The 12,340-nt window shown below is 47.1% G+C and overlaps 1 protein-coding gene across 2 annotated transcripts in view; it reads right to left on the bottom strand.

The window, feature by feature from the left end:
- Positions 1 to 12,340, bottom strand: part of OTUD7B (OTU deubiquitinase 7B) — a 383,776-nt gene that overhangs the window by 130,426 nt on the left and 241,010 nt on the right. For both annotated transcript variants that reach the window (XM_085639066.1, XM_085639065.1), the window contains one exon: positions 1,521 to 1,633. In XM_085639066.1, coding sequence (XP_085495192.1) covers positions 1,521 to 1,633 — 113 coding nt within the window. The remainder of the gene's footprint in view (positions 1 to 1,520; positions 1,634 to 12,340) is intronic.

Raw genomic sequence — 12,340 nt, 5'->3', positions numbered from 1 at the left:
GACACCAGCCGGGAGCGGTATTAGGAACCCACTGGCATCTTGCCACTCAAGCCATGCCCTCCCCACCGTTGGATACATTTTAAGTTACATCACAGTATTGCATAACACACCACACATTCTTCACACCAAGAGACAATTCAGTAATGTTTGCTGTACTTATGTAATGACATCCAACCCAATGCAGAGTGCCACCTCAAAATCCCTCATGACACCGTAGCACTGGAGTGCCGTCTACCTTCATCCTCCTAAATAGAGCATTTTTCTATATTTCGGGTCTTAAAGAATGAAGTAGGGCAATGTAGTCTTTATGGCTAGCTAAGCAGGAAAGTATGACAATGCTTCAAACGAGAAAATGTAAAAAATATATTGTTTCAGAATACTTTTCTCCCCAAGAGAAATGGTCAAGGAAGTAAGCTTCTGTACATTTCCGTATTTGAGAGAAACTGCTCCAGGATGCTTTGAACAATGGATGAGGAAAATGGGAAATAAAATACTCAAATTATTTTTGGGCTACACTAAGAACTAAGGGCCACATGCATGAAAGAGAAAACTGCTCGTAAACGGGCAGATTAGCAGAATCTGCCCCTTTGCGACCGGTATTTTTGCATTTGGGATGCATCATCCCAAATGCAAAAATCGCTATTTAAGGAATCTCTAAATAGCGATTCCTTAAATTGCGATTGCATTTAAGCAATCCCAAATTGAGATTCCTTAAATGCAATGCATGAAAGTTTAAAATTAGCGATTTCGCTAATAGGGGGAGCAAATTACCATGAAGTTCCATTTTACACACACACATGCCCTTGGGGCATGTGTGTGTGCAAGATGTATTCATATGCAGATTTCAGGGGTGCAACAGGGTGTCTTTTTGACGCCCTGGCACCCTTGAAATAGCATGAGCAATTTGTGATTCTCTAATTGAGATTAGCAAATTGAGAAAGTCCTCCCATTCATTCCTATGGGCCTCTAGGCCCATAGGAATCAATGGGGAGGTATTCCTTAATTGCGACTCGCAATTTGCGAGTAGCAATTAGGGAATGTTTAGAAATCGCTATTTTGTAAGCGATTTCTACATGCATAGCCTTTTGCTATTCCTTATTAGCGAATCCTTATTTTTCGCTATTAAGTAATCGCAAATGGCATTGTTGATGCATGTGCCAGTAAATGTATTCTCAGAATGCTATCCAGTCGTGCAGCACCTCATGTTCTAAACATATGACAAATCACAATTATGCTAGAAAATGATTTAGTGCTACCATTTAATTGGCTTCATGAGGTAAAGAGGCTCTTAAACAGATCAGCACTGTGATTTCATTACATGAAATAGTTAATCATATTAGAATGACAAACCTAGGAATGCACCTGACTGGTATAACATTTAATTCATTCACTGAGACTCAAACTAGGATTTGAAGGATCGCAAGAGGTCTTTCTGACAAAATAAACATGAGCCGCCACCACCATCTCTCACCCACCCCCTTAAAGAAATACCACCCCAAAGACTTCATTATCTCACTCACCCTGTGCAGTTGCCGCCGTTTACACCATAATGCATCCGAGGTTCACTAGATGCCAGTTTGATTAGCTCATTCCACTCCTTCTCCCATTCCTCTTCCGTGTACACTAACCCAGACTACAGCAAAACAAGAAAATAGAATAAGAAAAGAATATAACAACAAAGATTTGGCTGCAGACAGAGAAAAAAATCAAGCCATTAATACATTTATGATGAAAGATGGGAGTCAAACATTAGAAAAAGAATATATTTTTTATAGAACTACTCAAATGTGGATACATACAGATAAGCAGAAACAATTATATCAATACAAGGAGGCAAGTGTACACAAATTTGACAGCCAAGCTCCTATTTCAAGTCAAGTCGGACAGTCAAATTGTTCATTTTGCTCCCAGAGATAGAGGCTACTGGCCTAGACAACAAGAAATGATTCAGCTGTTTGTGTTTTGTGAAAGAAAGTTAAGATCAAGAATATGGACAGGAGTGATAAAAAACATGCTGGCAGATGGATGACGCAGAATATATTTGTGCCATCGGCTAAACTCCCTGTAGCCTGTCTGTCACCACATTCACCACAAACTGAAAGTGAGCCATGGAAAAATTATCTTGTGCTCCATAGTAGTTTTCTAAACTTAAATAATCAGTCTGATAAGTAATGCCATTGGGTCCCACTTAAAGACAAGCACCCCATTCCAGTCAGGAGGTGGTAAGAAGACTTTGGACGGGCAAGAAAAGATGTTTCCACTATTCATGCTCATCTTCTGATGTTCACAAGAATAACCTGCTTACTGGAATTGACTCACCAGTCACATCTGAAAAGTCACAATTAAAATTCAAAGTTCACCTGCACAGAGCTAAAATCTTCTCTACCTTTTGTCCCACTGTCAGGATGGTGCATCTAGAGTTCTCACCATTTCATGGCATAAAAGCAGAAATGTAGGGTATGGTAGCCATAAAAAGTGAGGAGACAAAATAAACATAACTTTTATCCACAATCAAAACCTATTTGTGTCAAACACAATATCCTGATAGAATGTGATAACTCTTGAAAGAGGGGGGCCTCCATATCGGAGTTCTACTCAATGCAAGTGCAGACAGAAGATGGTAGTTCGTTTTAAAATGAGTGTCCCTACTGTCACCTCTATTGCAACTGCAATTCTAGCTGCAGGCGCAAAAATAAGGCCTCTTGCTTTCTTTTGCAACAAAGGTGCCTACTCTCAAGCACTGGTGTTCTGAGAGACTAGCTGACCTTTTGAAAACTCTGTTCTCTGAACAAAACTAGGCTCAGTCGTAGAGTTGTATGCATGAGGAGATGTATGGACACTATTGTGCTGGGACTAACACAGAAAGCCCAAAGTGTACAGATAGTACAACCAACTGCAAGAAAAATTAAGCAGAAAGGCTCAAATTACATGCAAAGTTTGTTTTTGTTGTAATCTACTATCTTTGATTCCATTAGTTCTGAATGTGTTAAAATTTGGCAGTCAAAGTATTGTGAAAACCTGGCATTTCACACCTCTTTGCGTTACTTGTGTTTCCAGATGAACTCTGGGTATTTAGTTGCTCTTGGGCTGGTTGGAAGAAATAGCTTAATGGCAGTAGCATGGGCAAACAATGTATTTGAGTGGAAGAGATAACCTTCCCAATAGGTAGAAGCAGTTATGTCAGGATTATCAGAAACAATGAGATGAAGCATGATTCATATTCCCATCCATCACCAGTACCAACCCTCTGGTTAATGGGATGGTAAAGCCTTGGCTTCTCAGCAATGGCATCTAAGAGCCCCTTCAATACGAAAAACCAAATGAACAAGTTACTTACCTTCGGTAGCGCTTTTTTTGGTGGATACATTATCTGCCTGTGGATTCCTCACCTTTTGAATTACTCCTTGCGCAGCATTCCATAGCAACTTTTTTTCATAGCTCTCCCATGTCGACGAGGACGACACAATGGCACGGCTCCGCTCGCGACTGCGTGGCGTCATTGGAGCCATAAGAAGAACTCGTTGGCGTGCCGACATCACTTCCACCCATTTTCTCCGTGCCTTCGAGGCGAACCAACAACATTCACAAGCATACACAGTATACAACATTTCCTTAAGTATACTCAGTATACAACTTAATGAGAATAGAACATGGAAATTCTAAATTAAAGACATTTCCTAATGGCAAACAATACATCATTTTGAATAACAGCGAAATACAAATTACATGCCAGAAATATTTTCGTTATAAGTAGGTAGACAACGGGGAGGCAGGTGGGTCAGTGAGGAATCCACAGACAGATACTGTATCCACCAGAAAAAGCGTTAACGAAGGTAAGCAACTTGTTCTTCTGATGGATACATCTGCCTGTGGATTCCTCACCTTTTGAATTGAATCCCAAAGTAGTCCCGCTCCCGAAAGAGGGTGTCCACTTACTTATGCCAAAATTTCCTGCAGCACAGAACGTGCAAAGTGAGCGTCGCTCCTCACCTCTGAACCAAGCAATAATGCTTCGCAAAAGTGTGGAGGGAGGCCCAAGTCACCAACTTACAGATCTCTACAACAGGGACACCTCTAGCCAAAGCCGAACAAGAAGACTTAGCTGTAGTGGAATGACCTCTAATACCTTCGGCAGCTCCTTCTTGGCCAAGGCGTAGCAGATCTTGATGCACAAGCGGATCCACCTGAAATGTGTTCACTTGTGGACAGCTTTGCCCTTCATTCTTCCCACGTAACCAATAAAGAGCAGGTCATCCAGCCTGGAGTCCTTGGTTCTGTCCAGTTAGAAACGGACCAACCTCTTAGGGTCCAGGCGGTGAAGTCTTTCTCCTCCTTGAGAGGGTGAGGGGGAGGATAGAAAGTAGGTAAGGTGATAGACTGCCCTAGATGAAATGGAGTAACCACCTTAGGCAGGAAAGCAGCTCTGGTCTTGAGAACAATCTTATCTGCATGCATAGTGTGAAAAGGAGGCTTAGAACTAAGAGCCTGAAGCTTACTTACCCTCCTGGCAGAGGTAATAGCAATAAGAAAAATGATTTTGACTGCAAGAAGCCTCAACGGACAACTATGAAGAGGCTTGAAGGGAGACCCCATCAGGAAAGAAAGAACCAAATTTAAATCCCACTGAGATATAATAAAAGGAGTGGGATGAAATCTATTAGTGAGACCCTTAATGAACCTCATGACTATGGAAGACAAACAACAATGGTTGGTCTGGCAAACAAAGGAAGGCTGATCAAGCCAACAAGTAGCCATTAACAGTCGCTACAGCACAACCTTGCTGGTCCAGGGAAAGAGAAAAACTAAGAATAGCAGACAAATGGGGCTTCAAAGAATCAACTGAACTCTCTCCAGATCACTTAACAAATCTGGCCCATCTACAGGAATAGACAGATTTGGGGGAGTGTCTTCTGGCCGATAATATAACATCCATCACATCCGGTGAGAGAGAGAAAGAACTCAGGTTGCCCCATTCAATCTCAAGGCATGAAGGTGCAGGCTCTAGAGGTGGGGTTATAGAACCTGCCCCTACGATTGCGATAGGAGGTCTGCCCTGAGAGGGAGACGGAGCAGAGGGTGCGATGAGAGGTGAAGAAGGTCTGTGTACCACAGCCTTCTTGGCAATCCGGGGCAGTCAATATGAATTGGGCCTGGTCTTGGTGAATCTTCTTCAGAACCGGAGGAATCAAGGGTATGGGAGGAAACACGTAAAGAAGGTGAAAGCTCCAATCTAGTTGAAACATGTCCCCCAACGCTTTCCTCATCAGATACTAGAGACTGCAGAACGACAGGCAGTGAGAGTTCTTGTGAGAGGCAAACAGGTCCACCCGAGGAAACCCCCACATCCTGAAAATATGGTAAACCACCTCCGGGTTAGGACGCCACTTGTGATCAGCCGAGTACTGCTGACTGAGCCTGTCCGCACGCACATTCAGCACCCCAGCCAGATGATTTGCAATTACACAAATCTGGTGGTCCTGAGCCCATGACCAGAGCCGCAGAGCCTCTATGCAGAGACTATATGACCCTACACCTCCCTCTTTGTTGATGTACTACATCGCGGTAGTGTGGTCCGTTAGGACCTGAAACGACGGACTGCGAAGGGAGGGAAGAAAGGCCTTGAGTGCCAAACGTATCGCCCGCAGTTCCAGAAGATTGATGTGAAGCAATCTTTCCTCTGGAGACCAAAGGCCCTTAATCTCCAGATTCCCCAAACGCGCTCCCTACCCTAGAGTGGAGGCATCCGTTATCACTGTGGCCACCGGAGACGGAAGATGAAAAGGCTTCCCTTGAGACAGGTTGGCCGGAACACTCCATCAAGACAGCTCCGCTGCAGTGTCTCTGGAGATTCTGACCACCTCCCTGAGATCTCTATTGTGTTGATCCCACTGTCTGCAGAGGCACCATTGTAGTGTCCTCATTTGCATGCGTGCATGGTTGACCAACAGTATGCAGAAGCTTCAGGACTGAAACAACCACTCCATTTTGAAACAGTGGAATCATAGCCTGCATGTCCAGAATCGTCTGAGGAGGCGGGAAGACACTACTCACAGAAGTATCCAGAATTGCCCCTATGAACAGGTTGCGCTGAGGGCACCAGGTGAGATATGGGTACATTTATCGAAAAACCCAATTCGAACAACAGTCGAGTTGTTACCTGCAGATGATGAAGCACCATCTCTGGTGACCTTGCCTTGAACAGCCAGTCGTCCATATAGGGAAAACAGGAATCCCTGACCTTCTGAGATGCGCTGCCACCACTGCGATCACCTTTGTGAAGACCCGAGGCACGGATCTAAGATCGAACCGAAGGACCGCAAACTGATAATGCGGAGTCCCCACCGTAAAACGTAGATACTTCTGATGCAACTTTAGGATGGGAATGTGAAAATACGCATCCTGTAAATCGATCGACACGATCGAGTCTTCCTGCTCCAGCTCCAGAAGAACCTGAGGTAGGGTCAACATCTTTAACTTGTCCTGTTGAAGGTAAACAATTCAAGACCCCGAGGTCCAGGATCAGCCACAAACGACTGTCCTTTTTGGGGAATAGGAAATACCAGAAGTAGCATCCCTGATCTTCCTCCTTTTCCGGAACAACCTTTATTGCACCTTTCTGTAACAGGGACAGGACCTCTTGTTGCAGACGCAACAGATGGTCATCCAAGCACCAACCCTGGCGAGGAGGGTAAGGAGGGGGAAACTCCTGGAAGGGAAGAGCGTACCCATTTTCTACAAGATTCAAAACCCAAAGATCTGATATAACAGATTTACAATTTTGTAGACAATGGGACACACAACCTCCCACAGGACCAACATGCGCCAACATGGGGGATCTAGAGCTGCTTTGCTGTGGAGCCAGTGGTAGGGACAGGGGAGGAGGAGGATGATGAGACCTGTTGGCGAGAAGCCCCACGCAGATGACCTCTTCCTTTCCCTCTGTATGAACTATACTGAGGGTTCTGTTGCTGCTGCTACTGCCTAGAAAAGGAGCCGCCTTCCCAAAGCCCCGAAATCTTCGGAAACCAAAACCCCTAGTCTGGGATTCTAAGCTCAAGGATCTAGCAGTATCTCTGCTATCCTTAAATAGCAGTAAAGCTGAATCAGCCTTGGTCCCAAAGAGTCTTGAGCCGTCAAAGGTAAGATCCAACAGCGTGTCCTGGACATGGGGGGAAAAAACAGAATCTCTCAACCAGGCATTCCTCTCAGTCGCCACCAAAGAGCCCATTACCCTGGCAACAGAGTCAGCCGTATCAAGGCTGGCACTGGATCACCTGACGGGCTGCCACCTGCGTGTCCGACAGTACCTCAGCAAAGTGACCCTGGACATCCACAGGCAACTTAGGTATTACTTCCTTGGCAGAATCCATCAATGCATGGATATAACGCTCCAGGAAGCACATGGCATTACTTGATTTGAAGGCCATGCTGGCCGACAAAAACACCTTTTTGCGTATTGTTCCAACTTCTTAGAGACCCTATCCCCCAGAGTGGAAGGGAAGAAATCAGTGGATTATCTTGAGGAACAAGACGCTTGAACGACCAGGCCCTCAGGCGAAGGGTGGAACGATATAAATACTGACATTGGCTTCTGCCACACTTCCAAAATCGGATCTGTCAAAGCCTCATTGAATGGAAGCAAAGTCTCCACCACAGAAGAAGGAGAGTGCAGTACCTCTGTTAAAATATTAGATTTGACCTCTGCCGTTGGCAACTGCAAGTCCAAAAGGTCAGCAGCCTTTCTTATGACCGAATGGTATCAGGTATCGGGTTAGAGCTTTTGGAGAGGAGAGCTCCCACTCTGATGATGTATCAAGCCCATTGGCTTCTTGCATCCCTGCAAAATCATCTATAGGGTCTATTATCTCACCCTCCTCAGCCTGCTCCTGTTGCTTCTGGAATACCTCCTCTTCCAGAAGCCTCTGAGTCTCTCTCATCGATCACATATTCGAAGTAAGTTGTGCCAAATGTGGCGCCGGTGACCTCAGAGCCAGCGTCGAAGGAGGACCTTCAGAAGCGGCATCGCCCGAAGTCGAGACGGCGCCGGAAGGGAGCCCAACAATGTCGGTGAGAAGTCCATCCTTTCCTCCTGAGATGAAATCGGTGTCGACAACCTCAGCGTTGGGACAGGCCAAGACGGAGTCAATGGCATGAACGACATGAATGGTGCCAAGGCATACGGCTGGTGTATGTCCAATTTATAAGAAAGTGGTCCTATGGGGCCAGCCAGCGCGCCGGATGGGTTAACTGTCCTGGCAAACATGCCATACATCGTATTAAGAAAATGTGACAGATCCGCCCCTGGAGCTGGGAAAGGTGGGTATGGGTATGGCCCGATCTGAGATAGAGGTAGTAGTACGGGTTCTGGTTGAGGTGCTGGAGAGCACAGAAGACTCTTTCCTGGGTGCCAGAGAGTCCCCCTGTGCCGGAGAGTCCTTCCGCATCAGAGATTCCCTCAGCACCGGAGAGTGCACAAGAGATACCTACAGTGAAGGAGAAACGGAGACGTCATCCTTTCTACGACGACGCCGGACCAGGGACACCGACAACTTCTCCTTCGAAGAGCAATGCTTGGACCCATGTTGCCTCTTTTTCTTGTGCTTTTTTGGATGATCTCGGGGTGTGTGGAGTCGGCTACTTCGACCTGGACTTGGTTCTCTTCCAACCTTTCTTCTTCTTCACCCGGGCCATAAACAACTTTGCTTGTCTCTCCTTAAGTGCCTTTGGATTCATCCGACAGCACGAAGAACATTCTTTAACGTCGTGGTCCGATGACAAAAACCAAAGGCAGTCTTGGTGGGGGTCTGTAACCAACATATGGCCCCCACATTCCCTACAGGGTATAAAACTAGGCTTCTTCTGAATAGCCATTGTGCACAAACAGTTTAAGGACAACTTCAGCAAAGTAGACTACAAAGAAATGGAGAGACCTAGAAAAACCGTTACGCGTCCATGGCACGGAAAAAAGGGAACTGACGTCAGCACACAGACGAGGTCTTCTTATGGCTCCGACGACGTCAGGCGAGTCGCGAGTGAAGCCGTGCCACTGTGACGTCCTCGTAGACGTAGGAGAGCTATGAAAAAGGTTTCAGTGGAATGCTGCACAAGGAACAATTCAAAAGGTGAGAAATCCACAGGCAGATGTATCCGTCAGAAATATATATTTATTTTCACTTAAACTGAAAAGGTACTGGAATGTGTCAAGAGAGGGAACTCACCAGTTCTGTGGCTAGAGTGTCGCCACAGAAGCAAGCAGAGGTAGGGTTAATGAGGGGGAACATAGAACTATGGGTGCTGAAAAACTATTACCTGATATTGTCAGACTCCGCAACTGGATGGAAAGCTACATGTAGGTAGGGAAGGCCATTGAAACACAGAATATACAGGATATGTGTTAAAACCAGAGAAACATACTGGAGTAAAGGTGGCATATGTTTGATTGAAAATGGTGTTGCAGCGCTACACCAGAAATTTAAAAAAATGTAATTAAGGATACCACCATGAATTCTCTTCTGTAGGAGAAACATGGTACCCTGAAAGAAGGGTTGGGACTCATTCAACCACGTACCAAAACATAGGAAAAATAGGCAGAAGGACTACATTTACACGAGTAGTGGCTAAGGCAGAGCCTGATAGTAATACTAGTACTTTAGCAATAGTAGACCTTTGTCAGACCCTCTTCCTTGAGCTTTCCAAACTGGTGAGCAAATGAGGCAAATCGTATGTTTAGACAGACAAAGATATTGGTATTAAGGACTGCTACTGAAGAAAGCCTGACCGGACAGATCTTCACTTGAGTTTACTACTTTGTTTATTTCTAGACTGTCCAAACTTTTGTTGGACTTTGCTGAAGCTTAATCTACGTTTGCAAGAAGCAGCAGATATCCGTTTTCTGCATGATATCTGTTGGACTTGGCCCTTTTGGCAGGTTCATCCCTAAACTTTTTGCCTTTTCTGTGACCTGGTGTGGTGGTTTTAGGCCTCTGGAAACTTTAGCACTGCTGTCCAGTGTAAAGTGCGTGCGCTCTCCGTGTTACATTTGGTAAGGATGGCCTGCCCTCCCATAGGAATGCATTGGGGATTCCCTGATCAGTGTCTCAGTGGTAATTCCTGAGAGGAGCAGCGTGGTCGAGTTTAGTATCTATGAAATTGTAAGAATAAATGCTGCGCAATAGTGTGAGTGGATTTATTATGACTATTTGATAAATGCCACTTTTACAAGTTGGCATTTCTGTGTGCTATGTGTCTGCCTGACTGATGTGAATTGCATGTCTGGCTTTTGAGTGACAGGGGCTGAGAGATGTGTGTGGCTCCAGGAGGGGCAGGGTGAGTCAGCACTAGGCTGGTTGGGACATCTGCGTTGGGAGTAGTGGGAGGAGTAATCCCCTGACTGAATAGGACTGTGCCCAGCCTGTACAATGCTGGCTCCGCCCCCTGTGGTGTGTCTGATCACCTAGCCCCCACCTGACAAAGGGGAAGAGGAGCTTGGAAAACAAAGTGCTCCAAATCCCCCCTGAACCAGTTGCATCTGGTTTCCCCAAACCCTACACTGCAGACAAAGGAGGGAAGTGGTATAAATGTAGGGGCTGTGACCCCATGAGTCTGGTCTGTTCTGTGCTGTGCTGTTCTTGGTCCTTAGGGGGGGCTTGCTGGTGCCCAGGAGGAACCGCCATGGGGGTTTGCCTCCCTGCTGGAGGGCCCTGTGTGCTGGCCTCCCTGGGCCCCGCGATGCCCCCTTGATCCCTAAGTACTTTTTATGCTGGAGCGGTGGATCCTAGCGCCTCGTGAGCGCTTTTCTTCTGCTCCCAGGAGAGAGGAGCCTGTTTTCCTGCAGCTGCAGTGCTGTGCTGCGGGAAGTTTTCTGGAGGGAACCCCGGCGTGAGGGGTTTCCCCGTGCCTGGGGACGGAACGGGAGCCCATCCCGCACTTATGCCGCAATTGTCTTTGTTATAGCGGGTGCCCACCCCTCTTTGGGATTTTATTTGCTAGCAGGTGCCCACCCCGCGTTTTTTTATGGTTGGCGGGTGCCCACCCCGCTTAGATGTGTGTTGGTGAGGTGGGTGCCCACCCCGCACTATGGCGCTAAAAAAGGGGGAAATCAACGGCGTGACCTGGCGCGACCAGGAAGACAGGAAAAGTTGCCTGACTCTGGGTGGGGCCAGAGAGCGGAAGCAGTGTCCTGTGCGGGAGCGGGGCTCTTGGGAGAAAGAGAGAGCCCTGCGTGTGGCTGACATCGAAGAGGAGGCCAGGCGGGAGCCTACTCCGCACTGGCAAACCGCAGAGTTGTCCCCAGTGAGTGGGGGCAGAGTCCACGGAAGCGCCGGAAAAGCCGTCTGGAGCCTCCCGGGCTCCCCTGCCAAGTCCCGGGTCCCCTTAGAGGGACCGGGTGAAGGTGAAGTGCAGGTGGAGCCTCGCGGGCTCCTCAGGAGTACGAGAGCCGGTCCGGAGAGGAGACGAAGTCTGATCCAAGCCCCGGTGAGTGGGGCTGAGGCCGTTTTCTCTTTCTTTGTGTTATTGGTGCTCGAAGCACCCGGGCAGTCATGTTGGGATTCCATGAGCGGACCCGCCGATGTGGGCCGCTCCAACGAGGGGGCATATTGTTGTTTGAGGGCCCAGAGGGGCCTGTGCTCTCCCTAGGTTGGCCATTTTCAACAGCTGCCCCGCTTGCTAGAGGGCTGCTGCATCGATGGGGCAATTTGGTTTAGAGAGGCCCAGTGGGGCTGAAGAGGCATAGATGTGCCAGGCCCCCTTCACTTGGCTTATTCACAGCTGCGCCGCACCAGCGCTGGCAGCTGCAACGCTTTTGGCATATTTGTCCAAGGGCACAGTGAGTACCCAGGCCCATGTTTTGCTTCACAGCTGCTCGGCAATTAGCGTCAGCTGCAACGTTTAGGCTATTAGTTCTTTGGGGGCATTTTTGGATGAGAACAGGAGTGAGATGCACTCCTCTGCCCCAGCGCACCTGCGAATTATGCTGCATTGGCAGCCGCCCTGACACTTTTGGACATAGGGCATTTGAGCCCTCTGAGGAGGCCAGTTGGCCAGGGGGACTGTTAGGTTGATAGGGCGCCAGGCCCTAATGTGATTTATGTGGTGCGCAGGAAATGTGATTCATGTACTGTATTTTATGCACCGTGATTTATGCCTCTAATGTGGTTTATGTTATGAGGTTTTGCATATTGTGGTTTATGCTCAGGAGGTTAGGGTCTAATATGTTTAGGCTTATGAGGTTGGCGTATAATGTATTTTGCTCCTGATGTGATACTGTGCATAATATGGTTTATGTTGCAGGATAATGCTGAGTACAGTGTTTGCCAGTAATTACTGGTTGTGTTCTACG

Source organism: Triturus cristatus, chromosome 12, assembly GCF_964204655.1.
Source record: "Triturus cristatus chromosome 12, aTriCri1.1, whole genome shotgun sequence".
Lineage (NCBI taxonomy): Eukaryota > Metazoa > Chordata > Amphibia > Caudata > Salamandridae > Triturus > Triturus cristatus.
This window is presented reverse-complemented; position numbering and strand designations above follow the sequence as displayed.